Source organism: Linepithema humile, chromosome 5, assembly GCF_040581485.1.
Source record: "Linepithema humile isolate Giens D197 chromosome 5, Lhum_UNIL_v1.0, whole genome shotgun sequence".
Lineage (NCBI taxonomy): Eukaryota > Metazoa > Arthropoda > Insecta > Hymenoptera > Formicidae > Linepithema > Linepithema humile.
In genome coordinates this window covers 23,397,677-23,413,837 of record NC_090132.1, presented here as the reverse complement: position 1 = coordinate 23,413,837, position 16,161 = coordinate 23,397,677, and the positions used below count along the sequence as shown (strand labels likewise).

Here is a 16,161-nt window from a genome sequence, read left to right as displayed (position 1 = left end):
ACGTAAGATATAAATGTTATGCACACATTTTGGCGAAATTTTTTGCGATCGGCAAAGATCTCTCAATTTTTATACGCGACAAATCATGCGATCTATCAACATGTGTTTTCGCAACTGCATATTCAGAAATTTCACTTATAGCTCGTAATAATATGTTATATAATGCGGAGAAATGTTACACACTTTCATCGGCATTTCGAAGATGTGAAAACGATTGTGATGCTAATGAGGCCAATGCTCCTGTGACTGATGTCCCAATAATTTTGCTCTATCAGCAATGTCCTTTAACAGCGACTTTGTCTCAAAGAATGACATGAAGGATTCGACTTGTTCACGGCGTTCGCTTGGTATTGAGACCCTGTGCGAGTTGTGCTCAATGTGATGCTCACGGGAGTCGCGTTAGATAGTTGTAATCTGACTGGACACTGCTTATAGCCTGCAATAAAAAATGTAAAGAGTTATAGTTATGCCGCGCATAAGCGTGACACGCAATGGTTTCGATATTGATGCGACTCTACCGAGTCTTTGGTTGGACGCTACAATGGAAATGATTTTATATCACATAAGGCGATTTGCAGGATCGACTAACTTATTCCACAGTAGTTTTTGACCTGATTCCTAATCGACTTTTACGCATTGCTTTATATATATTTTAAATGAGAGGAAATCGACTTTTTCATTAGTATTTTTTGCTTCGGTTACGTACACTACACGCTTCAGCTTAGTTTTAGCATACAAATTTGCAATAATAAATAGAAACGAGTAGTATCTATTCAATGTTATGTATGGCAATTTACTTGAAGGCTAGAATAATGAACAAAAATATTCAAACGTGTTTCGAGTGATGATAAGATAATTTTCGCGGAACATTTGCACAGCGAATCATATTTCATATTTTTACATTATACGTATTTTTAGAGCTTTCTCGTTAATTAGTACCTTCTGCAAGCTAATGCAAAATATTTGCAAAATATTTCGCGTAATTTAATTTACAAATATTTTCCAACCAAAATGAAAGAGCACAGCAATTTGTGAAGTACGTTAATCGCTTTGTTCTCTAATTTTCGTCGATGAATGTAATAAATGCTGATGAGGAAACAAGCGAAGAGATCTACCGGCGTGATGAGGTCCGGAGCAATGACAGCATATGGGATTGTTGCGCGGCCTGGGACAGAATTCGACGCTGTGCGGCTCGCCGCAGCGGACACAGCGCGGTAGATGTCTGCAATTAGCGGCCACGTGCCAAAAGCCTTGGCATCGGTAACATTGTAGCACACTATCCACGAGCACGTTCGAGGCTTCTGGAGAATTGCTCCTGTCGTCTCCCGACAGGTATTGTGAGGGTATATTCGAGGAACACGCGGTACCACTGCTGCCGCTGCGCCACCAGCGTTCGGGAACCGCGTTGAAACGCGCTACCTCGAAAAAGTCGAGACCTTGACGTAGTAGAGCTTCATAATGGTTCGCGTCGAAAACCTAAGTAAGATCGATAAGTATCGTTCACTTTGTCTAGAGAGAAGGGAGGAGAGAAATGCTAATTATACATGTTTATATTAATCAGAAAGTTCCTTTAAATTTTTGCCTCTCATCTTTATTGAAAAAATTTAAAGGAACTTTTATATTTGCGCTTTAGCAATTAGACGTATTTATGCCATTTTATATACACTAAAAACTGATTTCAATTGCTGCCTCAGCACTTTCATCTTAACTTCTTCATTGCAAATAGCGCAAGAGAGCTATCGGCGCTACCGAAGGCATTTCGAAAGTCGACTTTCAATTCCGGTTGAGCTTAAGCTAAACCACAGAAGCCTAATGTAAAAACTGATTTGCGATTATGCAGTACATGCACTTTTGCGCGAATTCAGATAACAACGCGGTGTTTACATATTTTAACTTTTGCATTATATGCAACACACATGTATTAACGTTATACGTTAATTTTCGCACAATTTAATAAATAGCTGCATGATATGGATTTAAAAAAAACGAGAGATAAGCTGTTCTACCTCTACTCGAACGAATTGCCGTGAACGTTCGATGTTTCCAGCTACGATTCCCTGCTTTGCCAAAGCTGAATTTATATCCTGGAGCGGTATGGCCCATGGTACATCTCTCAGAAGCACGGCTTGATGATATCGAGAATCTCTCGCTGAGAATCGCGCTACCTGTAAAAAGAAAAATGAATTAGATGGCTTTTTAAGAATAATTAAGTGGAACACTTAATTAAAAATTGATGATACAAAATCAATTAGCGATATAGCTTGAAAATAACAAAATACTTGATTGATGTAATAGAAATCTAAAAAACAACAAACAAAGCATCTTTACAACTAAAATAACGAAAATAATATAAATCGCGTACCTGCACAGGTCTTCCAAACACACGAGCTAAGTCGCCACGTTGTAACAATTTCTCGGCGTCGTTTTCTCTAACGAAGGCAGCTATTAGACCGCACGGAGTTTCAGAGACGCGCCAAGCCGACAGCGGTTCGGAAGCGGCAATAGCTTCTTCGAGATGAGATCGTAACAACTCACAACCTAATCAATAATTAAATAATAATTAACAATAATATAAATATCAATTGATAATTAATGCAAAATGAATGGAGTTGATTGATTTTTATTATTTCAATACTTTTTTGCAGTTCTTATTACATATTAAATTGAAATTTTTGGAATACATTACATATTATATTAAAAGTTTTATTAATAATTGAATCATAAAGTATATGTCACAGGTGAATTATATATTAAATAATAAAACGATTCGTATCTTTAGATGTTAAATATTACATATTACCTTGAGCCCTGTAACCTTGATCTTGAAGACCGCCAGCACGTGAAATGTATAAAGAACACATGAATTGTGTCTCCTGCTGTGTAACGGGGACTTGATTATTATGCATCGTCAGGTTTAAGTCTGATTGGTTACTGTCTTCGACCGCTTTTTCTGAGAAAAAATTTGCCGTGGCCTTTTCCATTCTGTGCGTCACGTTCTCGCGACTGTAATTTAAATTTATATTTATACGTACAACACATAATCGATTTTACAATCCTTTTCTACTCATATAATAATATTGAATATTTAAGAAATACAGATATCTTAAATGTCAACCAAAATTGTCAACATCTCTTTATGCTTAATTACAAACAAAAAAATAATTTAATGTCCATAAATGATGTACATCTTAAAAAAAAAAAATAAATAAATTAGAGTCAGAACACAGTTGTTAAATAAATATTTATGTCCCTACTGATTATTTTATAATCACTAATAACGATGTTAAGAGAGAGTGCTAAATTATTCATGCCATAATCGATTGTAGAAACAATGATTATGAAAACTTTAGCTGACAAAAACAAATTGACATTCTTACAATCGTTATCAAGACAATCATTAGTGATATATATAAATATTCATGCACCAACTACTGCATTCTGATTTCAATGTTGGTTCTTTCTCTCTTTATATTACAGTCATTTCTTATTTTTCAAGTCTCTTTTGCAACTATTATAGTATTATAATTATATCTGTTTTAAATTCGATGCTTAAGGAAAAATATACCTTTTATTCATAAATACATAAGTTTAATGTTTGTTTGACACATTTATGATAACAATAATATAAAATAAGCAATTTAGACAGAGAAAGAGAAAAAGAGATATGCACAATAATTTAAGACTTCCTTAATTAAGCTTTATAATGACGTGCCACAAAATTGGATATTGAGTTTGTAGAATAATATTGATTTACTTCTCTCGCCTCGTTAGTGCGGAATAAAACTCGGGCACTGCAAAGACCAGGAAGGAAAACACGGCCCATGCTGACGCCGGGCGCCATTCGTCATCTCGTTAATTGCCTCACTTCATAATGATCAACAGCAATGAACAATTCAACTCGCGCCGTCGCTGTTTATCCTTGAAAATCGCAAAACTCATAATTGTTGCATTAATAATATTTCCGTTGTTCCGTAGTTACGGATCGATTATATCATAAATGTCTAAAAAAGCACAATATGCTGACAAATATATTTTATATATAAACAATTAAAAAATTTATAAAGATAAAATAACAATACTTTACATTGATATATAAATTTATTTACCTTTTATTGTTCGTTCCTAAATAATTATGCTTATTAATAGTGAATTCTATGTAAAAGATGATTTGCATTTGATTGATGAGAATTTAAGAGCATTGTGTTAAGAAGCTCTATTGTTCATTCCTCAATAACTTATTATTTTTGACGAAGAATTGCTTGATATTCACTAATTTTGGACTCTTTGTATTATAAAAATATTTCTATAATAAAAAATTCTAACGTAAACAATTCATTGAAAAGCGACGCCACATAGAGATTAATAGTACCTTTTGTTTAATTATTTGATATTATCAACTGATGATTTCAGTTTTGTCGTTATTTACCGACTGTAAAAGATATAAGTGATTTCAAGTGATGTCGCTCGTGATGACTTCAGAGTTTAAAGATATGTTTTGTTAGATTGATCAAAGTTGATAGTTGTTCTGCGGACGTATACCAACAACAAAACGTTCTATCGTGAATAAAATAAAATTTAACTTAATTTCAACAGTACGTTTATCGAATACACGGCATCAAGATGATGATGGACTACTTCGTGACGAACAATTCCTTGGCACCTGCACCGATGGGAATACAAAGTACGGCAGGTGCTGTGCCTGTGAAGAATGACAAAGGTGAGGTTAAATCTAAAATAAAACAAATTTTTTATAAGCGAATGAGGATGTTGATTCGCTTCTATCAACAAGAAATTTTAAATTTTATGAAAGATACAAAAATATATTTATTATGCTTGTAAAAATGAAGTTTTGATAATAATGAAAATATAATCAAATTGACAACAAATTATTTTGTTTGTAGGAGAGTTGTCTATGAAAAAAGTGAAAGTACATCGTTATGTTTCTGGTAAGCGGCCGGATTATGCGGCAGCAAGCTCGGATGAAGAGTCAGAAGATGAGGACTTCCTTGAAAAACGGGTGCACAAAGGCTATGATGATAACGAGACTGTTGCGGATATTAGCACACACTCGCACACAAGGACTAGGGATGAAGATGATCCACGTTTGCGGAGATTAACACGACAGCAGAAGGACGCACCAACCGAAGTACGTGTAGAAAGACACAGACATATTCACGAGCCTGAGCTCATCGAGATTGAGTTGGAGAGAACACGAGAGAGAATCAAATTAGAGAGCTCTGATTCATCCGAAGACGAAGAACTGTCAGATTCCGAGATAGAGAAACGACGCGAAGCTTTAAAACAGCGAGTGCTGTCCAAGAAAGAAACGGAAGAAGAACTGATACAAGGCGAGGAAGAGGATAGATCAGGTGAAAGTTCCGAGGAGAGCTCGGAATACGAAGAATATACGGATTCCGAGGAGGAGACTGGACCACGATTGAAGCCCGTGTTCGTTCGCAAGAAAGATAGAATTACAGTGATGGAGAAAGAGAAGGAGGCGATGCGGCAAAAGCAAGCAGAGGTCGAGGCTAAAAAACTGGCGGAGGAACGAAAGAGACAGACTCTGCGAATGGTGGAGGAGGCGGTACGTAAAGAGACGCAGATGGGGAACAAAGGTAACGTCGAACAGGAAAGCAAGTTAAACGACGTGTGCACGGACGACGAGAATGACGAGGTGGAATACGAAGCTTGGAAGTTACGCGAATTGAAAAGGATCAAGCGTGATCGCGAGGAAAGAGAGCAGCTCGAGAAGGAGCGTCTGGAGATCGAGCGTATCCGCAATATGACCGAGGAGGAGCGGAGGCAGGAGGCGCGGCTGAATCCGAAACTGATCACCAATAAAGCGGCCAAGGGAAAGTACAAATTTTTACAGAAGTACTATCATCGTGGTGCATTCTACTTGGACAAGGACGACACGATATTTAAACGTGACTTCTCAGGCGCGACCCTAGAGGACCACTTCGACAAGACGATCCTGCCGAAAGTCATGCAGGTGAAGAATTTCGGACGCAGCGGTAGGACCAAGTACACTCATCTGGTGGATCAAGACACTACACAGTTCGATTCACCTTGGATATCGGAAACTGCGCAAAATCTCAAATTCCACAATAATCAAGCGGCGGGAATGAAACAAGTTTTTGACCGGCCTTCTTTGAAAAAAAGGAAAGCTGAAAATTAAATGCAAACATTTTTATTGCATCTTTGTTTTTCTTTTCACAACAATTATATATGAAAACACTTGTGTATATATATATATGTATATATATATATATATATCATTGTTAGCATATAACTTAGATAAACTTAGAAAAAAGAAACATATATATATATATATAACATTTAATATGTTGGTTTATATTGTATTGATCCCTTTTAGAATAATAATTATCATTCGTATTTACATATTTTGAGTAAAATAAATTTTACTCAAAATATGGAAGCTATCTACCTCGACAGTAATAAAAATCTTGTAAAAGTTTGACATAAATTTTTTATGCATAAGAAAATAGGTCATACATTTTTGTATGCATAAGAAAATCGATAAGGTTTACATATAAGTAATATTAACGCGATAATATTTATTACTCATCTCTTCTTTGACATAATATACTCTCAACTTCTCTATCGAAATTTTATAATCCATGTCCGCGTTTTACAAAGATGTTTAGTAAAGATATTCTTAAACAACCGATCCGAGTGACATGTGTAAATATGAATGATAATTAGTTAGCGTCGTCTTAACTATAACATAGATTGGAAGAAATACATATTTTTAAAAAATTATTCATCATTTCTATAATACGTAATTAACTAAAAAAGTATAAAAGCTACTTTAGCTTCTAATATGCGGTGCTATACATGTATATAACTATTACATTTCGAATATCCGAGATAATTGAGTACCCGGGTATTGATAGCACTAGATCTTGCACTAATCTGTAACGTGGCATGTTGGATTCGCACGAAAGAATTGTTTGTTTGTTCGTAAGATGAACACAAAATGTCATCTATTAATTTATATAATTCAATACTGTTTTTTTTTATTTGGAAGTTTTTCAATTTTTTTCTTAACAAATCAATAATTCTATGTAGGAACAGATCTTAATTCATATATGCTTTAAATTCATCATCAATAACACAAAGAAAGCAATATATAATAAAAAATAACATTCAGGCTTATAAACTTCGGCGTCTGACCTAATGAAAAAAAAAGAACTTTTTCTACTGACTTTGTATTTAATTGACCATTACGTATATTATAATTATATTATGTCTTGCCTAGTTATAAGCCTAACTAAAAATATCTATTTTGATATAAATGTACACGCATATAGATATATCAGTAAAACAGAGAATTAAACGGGTTGAAAGGGAGGGAAGAGCGGGATTGTTTATCACGGTGTGTGGCTATTTTAAACCAATCTCTGTGTACAGGCAAATGTACACAGAAAAAAATTAAAAAAAAAACATGCAAATGAACTGGTTATGTTTAACTTTTGGACATCAATATATGTATATGCGTGCATATGTGTTATATAAAATAATTGAAGCGGAGCTACTTCTCCTTTTGCAGTCTTTTTAAAGCTTGCTTCGCAGCTGCGCACTTAGCCTGTTTTTTATTCATTCCAAAACCATGGAAGACCTTGTCCTTTCCATTAATAGTTATTTTTAAAGGCACCATAATTGTGCCAGTACCTTCAATCAATGTCGCTTCTCTGCAATTGAAATATTTTATATATATATAGATATAAAAGAATGTGTATGTTTCTGAATTAACATGGAAGAGAATTATGGATGTATTGGATGATTATGGAGTGTGAATATGTACAGTGTAATATTAAATGGATAAAAATAAAAAGATGTGATTAATTGTACTTACAAGAACTTAGGTCGTGCGTCTGTATTTTCATGTATTACTCGTACCGGTTGTTTAGGAATATTTTTACTAAACATCTCTGTAAAACGGACACGGATTATAAAATTTCGATAAAGAATTTATAGTATATCAAAGGAGAGACGGGCAATAAATATCGCCCATAATATTATTTGTATATAAATAATCTTACCGATTTCCTTATGCATAAGAGAATATATAACCTGCCAAACTTTTACAAGATTTTTTTTACTATCGAGATAGATGGCTCCAATTAACGATTCGAATATATCACCGAGAGCTTTCGGAACATCAACGTATTCTGCCAAGCTACAATCTTCCTCTTCGAGCAGTATACACAGCAACTGTAAAACAAAAGAAAGAATTGAAAGGGAAATTATATATACACGTTGTATATCTTTTACATTTGCTACACGCTCACATACTTCGTCGTCAACTACATAGTTCCGCTCTTCTTGGAATCTTACAAAACGATCGATTGCTTCGTGCAATTTTGGAGCGTACGCCAATAATGCGGTATGTAAACCGTACCGCACTGCCAAGCAAGCGAATGTTATATTGTTTACGAGCGCAGATCTCAGATCTGTGAGCTCACCAGGACTCAAGTCTCCACAGTTATCATAAATATAACATGTAATTAAAAAGTCTGAAATCATGAAGGTAAAATTTATTACTTTAAACTTACTTCGAATAAATAAAGAAATGTTAGAGAAATTTTGTACTCACCCAATATAGCATCCCCGAGAAATTCTAATCTTTGATAGCACTCGGTTATCGCATTTGCTGTATAAGATGGATGCGTGAACGCCTGAACATAAAAAAAATATGTAAGTCGAATAATCGTCAAATATTAACTTAAATGTATGCGAAAATTAAATGTAAAACATACAAAGTCGATTAAATATACTTATGTGGCATTGTAAGTTGTATATTATACATGGCTACTTAGCAAATTAAGTTTACCTGCAACAAATATGCTCGATTGTTGAATTTATAACCGAATTGAGTTTCTATGTTATTCGCCCATGGCATAAACTGGTTGACATTTCCACTGCCTATTATAGGATTCGGTGGTTCGCTATACAGTAAGTTATCAATTTGAATATCTGGCAATATATTGAACCATTTGAGTAGCTTCGTGGCGCCTCTTATACCGTTGCTCTGTACAATATAAAAAAAATGTTTTGTCTCACACATTCAACACTAGTCACATATACTAACACATCCTACTTTCATTCTAATATATTTCAATCGAAGACAACAATCGATAATATTATATTTGGACTTGCCTTCAGATAAACACCAATCAGGGCTTCCACCACGTCCGCCACGGTTTTATCGGATAAGATTTGAATGCCGAGATAATGCTCGAAGCCAGTTTGCAGCTCACCTTTGTCCCAATTAATTACCGTCTCTTGCATTTCATTTTTCGTATCTTCAGATATAATTCCAGTAAATCTCTCTTCGGTCGGTATATGAAGTTCGTACAACACGTTCGGTGCGATCTCTTCGTTCAAGAAAATATCTTGCAGCGGACGTAGCACCGTGAATGCGGGTGCAATAAAATTGCTCATAGGGACGAACGCATCGTTCTTTATGCGCCCGGGAATATCCTTATTCTCGCCGCAGTAGTAAAGATTCCGATTGCCGATAATCTTTCCCTTCAACGTCGTCAATTGGCCTTCAGCGAAATTCGGGAACTCGTGATACAAAAACAGCGATACGATAAATTTCAAGTACGAATCGCCTAAGGTTTCCAATCGCTCCAAATTGAATACATCCATCCCCAGCTTAGTGGTCAGCGCCTAAAATTAAATATTACAATATTAGATACGCAGCTCGCGATTAAATTACGTATGCGCAATCATTATTCTTGACGTACGATACATGAAAAATAAGTTTTTGCTTACAGGCATGATTTCCGCTGCGCTAGGACCGCATGACATATCAAGTCTCTCCGACGCAAGGACATTCAACGGTGGTACCAATACTGTTGGCTTCGCGATATATTTACCAACACTTTTGTTCGTATTTTTCTACACATAAACGTTATCTCGTTTGAAAGACGTATATGATATAATTACAATAGATATTGCTATATAATGCTTACTTGAATTTTATCCTTTTCATCGTTGCTTGTGACCATAAAATGATGATAATACTGGATGTCGATCATTTGTACTTCATCCATATGGCGATACAAATCTTGGGGTTCTTGGTCACTCAACAGGGAACAGTCTGTCCGCGTATTACAAGTTTAAGAAAATTAATTCCATAACAAAATATATTTTTATTTTAATTAACATAGATAATTCAAAAATATAAACAAATTACAAAAATCATCATCATTTATCTTGACTGTATCATTTCTTTTAACTATCCATTAACTATCCACCGACGGTTAACATATATCTATATCCATTTCTTTCTTTTTTAAAAAGAAATAAAAGTAAATTAATCGATTTACATATGGCGACAAAAATCATGAAAAATCTCAGAAAATGCACCGTTGGTAATTCTAGTGTCAAGTTACATAAATTCTGTAGTGTATATAGGTACATAATTTTTATTTTACATACCTATTTCCAACAGATCCGGTTGATTCGGTTGCGTTTTTTCAATCAAGTCATCCATCGTTAAGTCTGATTCATGATTAGATTCCTCCTCCCTCGATTTCTCAATATTTTCTATTGAAGGCCATTTTTGTAGCGACGTTGCAATTTCTCCTAAGCCAGTCTCTTGTGCGATAATTTCTTTCAAATCTTCTGCGATTAAGAGTTGAGAAATTCTATGAAGAATTGTAGGCAATGTTGTTGCTTTCAACCAGTACAAAGCCGGGAAGTTTATTTTCCAACACAGCTCTGGAATCAGATGTTCCTGAAGATCCTCTACTGTGTCGTCCGCTTTCTTATATTTCACCGGACCGTTGAGCAATGCCCTGAAAATTACAGTTGGTTAAGTTGACTGCGTACAGATGCCTTATTATTTTAGCATACCTCGGTTTTATGTAATTAATCTTGACCGGTATAGGCTTTACTTCCAGCATCGATTGCTGCAGATTTTCAATAGTTAATCCATGTTTTTCTTTATAATAATGTGTAAACGTTTCAAAATCTTCGTTGGGGAAGCATGATTCAGGTGTGAGGTCATCGCATACTCGCGTAACTATGTATACATTCGTTGATCCTCTGTAAGTCGGTGTAACTAACGCTAATTCGTAATCGCTATGTTTAAAGTGAAAAGGTTTAGACGGCATGATACGATCCACATATTGATGCGATCTGACAATTTCCCAATTTATCTCTTGTTTTTCATTTACTGAAAAGGTTAAAAAAAAAAAAAGGATTTAACAGCTTTTATACATTAGCATTAAGATAAACTGAATAATATGGAATTTTTAAAGCTATGAAGCAGTGAATTTACATAATAAATAAAAAGTACATAAATTATAGCATAATACATAATCATACTTACATGGAACAATTAGGAAGGAATTCTCAAGATTATCGTTATCAAAAAGCATAAAGTCTTTGATGACGGGAATGATGTCAGTAAACAACAAGAAATGAAATCTTTTGAGCGATTCGATATCTTTTCCGCTCAGTATTGTCGTTGAAAAATTGTGTTTCACCTCGACATTTAATTTACCATCCTTCATAAAAATCGGGAAAGGCGGTATCTGTCGAATACAAAAAGAATTTTAGTAATATGATAAACAATCTACAGTAGCCCATAATACTCGCATATGTTTCTACCTCTGGTAAATTCATCGTAGAAAGGATACCAAAACCACTTTTGTTATCAAGTAAAGAATAAAAAACCATGCGTCTGTTATCATAATTCATCATGGAATACGTAGGAGTACAATTGAGTACATGAAGATACAACTTCTTCAAAGGCCCTGGGAACCCGCCGTATAATGCCGTCGGATACTGCAAAGATATTTTAATAAATCAATAATCATGTACAGAGATAAAAAATATCTATAAAAAATAGCTTATGTATTAATTAATTATTACAAGTAAAACTCATATGATTTTGTGCATGTAAAATGTATACTTGCCATTAGCTTGTGATTTCGTTTCTTTTTATATGTGCCAGGCAAATAATCTTTTTCCTCCACCCAATGTGGGAATAAATGATTCAAGTTTTGCAGGACTGCAGTCTCAGTTGCGGGTAATAACTTGTCTGATAATGCGCCTTTCTGGTGCAATTGTATGCAACTCTTCATAGCGGCCGATCGTTTGGCATTATCTATGCTCTTCATAAAATCGCTGTGAATTGTGGCTTTCACTGGTGATACGCTCGGTAGTTTCAGACTTATCTGTCACATTGATAAATAAGCATTACAAATGATAAAATGATAAAGAACACATAATGCAACATGTATAATAAGTGTAATACCCGATACAATGTCTCTCCATTTGAATCTTTCTCTTCGTATACTTTCCACACAGGAACCAAGTGAACGAATTTGGATCTCAATAAAGTATTGCAATACGTATTTATCAAACTGACCACAGATCCTTCCGTTATACAGCTCACTATTTCGCCATTTGATCTCACAGTATATGGCTCGATCTCGTATGTATATAGAGAGTTTGCAATATCACTTTCAGTAGGCAACGTACGCAGTTTATTTTGTCCCACCAACAACTAATATACAATAAGAGACGGGTTGACGTCATAATATATTTTATCGTGCGATTATCATTTTAATGTAATTTATTCCTTTTTACTTCGTGAAAAGAAAATAATTGTGGTAATAAAATTCTGTCATTTGATATCACATGCAGATTATCTCTAAAATAGACTACTAAGCTTTGACAGTGTGTTCTACTCGTCTTAAAGATGAAAACAAAAACACAATTATATTATCTTTCTTTTCGTATTCAAAGAGAATTTATTTAAATTATTCACTTACCGTTTTCAATTTAAATTCCATATTTTTATACAACTCATATTTCTGCAGAAAATTTGAATCATCATTTGGCATTAAGACTATGTAACGACTGGTACTGTGACGCGCTCGACCCTTACTTTGAACGTACCCTCTGAAATCCAAAGGCATATCATATCGTACGATCAAGGTGCATGATGGAACATCGATACCTTCATCAACGACATCAGTCGCTACGATACAATTTGCTGCACCAGTTTTAAATCTGAAAAAATTAACATCTTGATTAATTATATTAAAATGATCAGAGTAAATAGTACAGAGTATAGCATTTATTTATTAGTATATAGAAGTATGAGATACATATACATATGTGTGTTAGTAAATATGCAATATAATAGCTTTTTCAAATTGATAATAAAATGTACAAAAAATTAAATTTACATTATAGATTTATACAATTTTACCTTTGTAAAACGTCCTTATTCCATTTTGCGATACATGTCACCTCTCTACTATATTTGTAAGGACTATTTTGGAATCCAATTATATAATCGGGCGAAAGAAAGGTGTACCGTTGATCATGATTGCGTAATTTCTGCAAAATAATAGATTTTAGATATTAGAAATGCAGTTTATACTTTTTGAAATATTTATAATTAATATAAATTTGCCGTAATTCTAAAAAACATATTTTAAATAATAATCATTAATCAGTATTATTATTGGCGCAATTCTAAATGCTAAAAAAATAAAAAAATATAACAAGAATACTTACTTTTAATATATGATATATGACTTGTGTCATGAATCTCTCTTTGACAAAAATAATGCAGCAAAACTTTTGATTGTACAATAGTTTGCCATTAAAGTCAGCTAATATTTCAAATAGTTTACGAACTTGGTCAGATGTGAATCTGAAAGTATATATTATCACTTACATTACTGCAACACTACAACACATCAATGTGTAAATGTCATAATTGGCAATAAAGTTCTTTAACTTTTTATTTTATACTAACTTGTACAATTGATCTAATTCTGTAAAATTCTTCATTTGTTGATAGAACAATCTTCTTATTAATATTATTTGTGTTTTCATAAAATCCAAAGCAATCTCTGTTATCTGAAATTTAATGAATAAATCTGTCATTAGAATTAAGATAAAGAATTCTGGAACATCTTGTATCAAAAAAAAAAAAAAAAAAAAAAAAAAAAAAGAAAGACCAATCATATAATTGTAATCAAATCACTTACTTGATCATCACAATATTTTTTTAAAGACTCTATCTGGATTATGTGTAGTAAAGCTGACTTGCTACCACCATATATTCCTATAACAAAAATTAAGTAACATATTATGCATTGTTTTATCTATTAACTGTTCTTCAATACATATGAAATCAAAGATAGATTGAAATTGAACATAACACTTTACCATACACATGCAAGTGAAATTATTAATTACCTGTTTGTGTTGTGGTGCTTTTAATATCATTTAGAATAGCAATTAACTTGGAAGATTTCGGCTTAGGTCGCATTTGGGGACTAGATTCCTTATACAAATCATCCAGATTCAAATTTAAGTTTTTTAATATTTCTATAGCTTCATCTATTATTTCACTTATTTGTACCATTACTGAAGGAGGTTGATATGATGTGTATTTTACAATACTTTCTTTTGGATTTGTGCAATATCCTTCGATGCAATCTGTTGAATCTACTGTGGCAATCTTCGAGTGGAATGTTATTTCTAAGGACTATAAAATATAATTAAAGAATCCGAAGATTGTAATTGAAGTTACTAAAGACAACATAATATGTAATGTTTCCTTACCCTAATAGTACTTTCAATTTTATCTAATTTTATATTCGCGTTTAATAATGTTGCTGACATGGCTAAGACTCGTGGTTGTTTTTCTTTAGGACAATCTTCAAATCGTTGCATAATCTGTCTCATAGGGTGATTTGAAACAGCTCTGTGACATTCATCAAACACAATCAAGTTTATTCTATCTAATTTCATATATCCATGTGAAAGTATATCCAAAAAAATCTGTGATGTCATTACTAGAACCTGAATTAGATAAAATTATATCCTATTAATAATTGTTCCATAGCTAAGTTAGAAATATATATATATATATACTAAAAAATTTAATACTTGATGTGCTTCTATTTCAGCCATCCATTGTTCTACTTTCCAATAATCCACCTGCATGTCCCCGCTGTATCCTTTACATGTTAATCCAGTATGTCTTCTTATGTAATCTGCTTGTTGCATTACTAATGCTACTGTATTTACAGCAAATATGCTACGTTTTCCACCTTCTGCATAAGGTCTAAATATAAAAGAAATCTTTTAAAGCAATAAAATACGTAATGTTAAAACATATATATACCATTGGTAAAAAAATGCATCAATATATAGAAATGCATTTATTAGAGATATTTAATAACATTAAACATATCTATGTAAAGAAACACATACTTGCGTACATCACCACTGAAATGTTTCAGAAGCATAATCGCTATGTATGTCTTTCCTGCACCGGTTGGCAAGTAAAGGATAGTATTGTGTTGCACAGCCTTTTCATAAAGCTCTATCTGATAGGCCCTTGGTGTAAATTCGTTTTCATTGTCTGTTGAAGTAATTCTCGACTCCATCATGCATTAACTGAAATCAATTGCTGACCCAATTAAAGGATTTCTCAAATCAATAATCAGTAATGTTCAAAACGTTAATTGCGATTTATGCCTTGTAATATTAAAGTTACTCGATATTAATTTTTAATCCTTACCTTATTTTATCGCGCAATTCAGAATCTGCAATATCTGTTAACAAAAGAGATTCAACTTCATAAATAATTAGAAGATACAGATATAAACACTAACAATTGCCAACGGTCATTGATCAATGACTCAATGCTACGTATACAGTCCAAATAAAACCGGGAAAGTACAGAAAAGTCTCAACACCGTCGAGCGAAAAAAATGAATCAGCTCCACCAATCCATATTAAATACGTGTACTGACGTGTACCAATAAGAGTCATAAGTCATCCATTTCCGGATTAGGTACTTTCATATGAATATATAAACATTCTACTTATATATTCGTAATTCATTGTTGATTAAAAAAATTCAAATTTATATTTTTACTTATTAATATAATGTTGTATGATCTCCTTGTTAATTTTTCAACCTTATGTTTAGTTTTACACATCAAATGCTTAGATATTACATACCACTGATATCACTAGTCTGACTATGCAATTTGTTGTAGCAATTCAATTGTCGCGATAAATTGGCGCAAATTTTTAATACTATAATTATGCAATTCTTAAGCTAGAATCAATTCAGAAGCA

At 33.4% G+C, this 16,161-nt stretch overlaps 3 protein-coding genes across 5 annotated transcripts; 1 reads left to right on the top strand and 2 right to left on the bottom strand.

Moving 5' to 3' along the window:
- Positions 1-297: 297 nt before the first annotated feature.
- Positions 298-4,330, bottom strand: LOC105670283 (uncharacterized). Its single transcript, XM_067354948.1, has 6 exons — positions 4,107-4,330; positions 3,755-3,918; positions 2,801-3,003; positions 2,363-2,538; positions 2,007-2,165; positions 298-436 (listed from the first exon to the last, which is right to left on the bottom strand). The coding sequence occupies exons 3-6, from the start codon at positions 2,979-2,981 to the stop codon at positions 386-388; spliced, it is 567 nt and encodes a 188-aa protein (XP_067211049.1). The 5' UTR covers positions 2,982-3,003; positions 3,755-3,918; positions 4,107-4,330; the 3' UTR covers positions 298-385.
- A 148-nt stretch (positions 4,331-4,478) lies between these two features.
- Mfap1 (Microfibril-associated protein 1) lies at positions 4,479-8,817 on the top strand. Its single transcript, XM_012363698.2, has 2 exons — positions 4,479-4,717; positions 4,902-8,817. The coding sequence occupies exons 1-2, from the start codon at positions 4,621-4,623 to the stop codon at positions 6,176-6,178; spliced, it is 1,374 nt and encodes a 457-aa protein (XP_012219121.1). The 5' UTR covers positions 4,479-4,620; the 3' UTR covers positions 6,179-8,817.
- On the bottom strand, positions 7,110-16,059 carry Dcr-2 (Endoribonuclease Dcr-2). 3 transcript variants are annotated; one of them, XM_067354852.1, is made up of 26 exons: positions 16,042-16,059; positions 15,596-15,629; positions 15,286-15,471; positions 14,959-15,136; positions 14,632-14,871; positions 14,263-14,554; positions 14,052-14,128; positions 13,817-13,920; positions 13,573-13,711; positions 13,262-13,392; positions 12,819-13,059; positions 12,299-12,550; positions 11,958-12,218; positions 11,650-11,826; positions 11,369-11,573; positions 10,891-11,212; positions 10,474-10,832; positions 10,005-10,132; positions 9,805-9,930; positions 9,184-9,699; positions 8,858-9,055; positions 8,621-8,702; positions 8,320-8,540; positions 8,067-8,238; positions 7,880-7,955; positions 7,110-7,715 (listed from the first exon to the last, which is right to left on the bottom strand). In XM_067354852.1, the coding sequence occupies exons 3-26, from the start codon at positions 15,462-15,464 to the stop codon at positions 7,556-7,558; spliced, it is 4,836 nt and encodes a 1,611-aa protein (XP_067210953.1). In that variant the 5' UTR covers positions 15,465-15,471; positions 15,596-15,629; positions 16,042-16,059; the 3' UTR covers positions 7,110-7,555. The 3 variants fall into 3 exon arrangements, with proteins under 3 accessions (XP_067210953.1, XP_012219119.1, XP_012219118.1); XM_012363696.2 differs by lacking the exon at positions 16,042-16,059 and having other exon boundaries at positions 15,286-15,484; positions 15,596-15,836; XM_012363695.2 differs by lacking the exon at positions 16,042-16,059 and having other exon boundaries at positions 15,596-15,835.
- Positions 16,060-16,161: the final 102 nt, after the last annotated feature.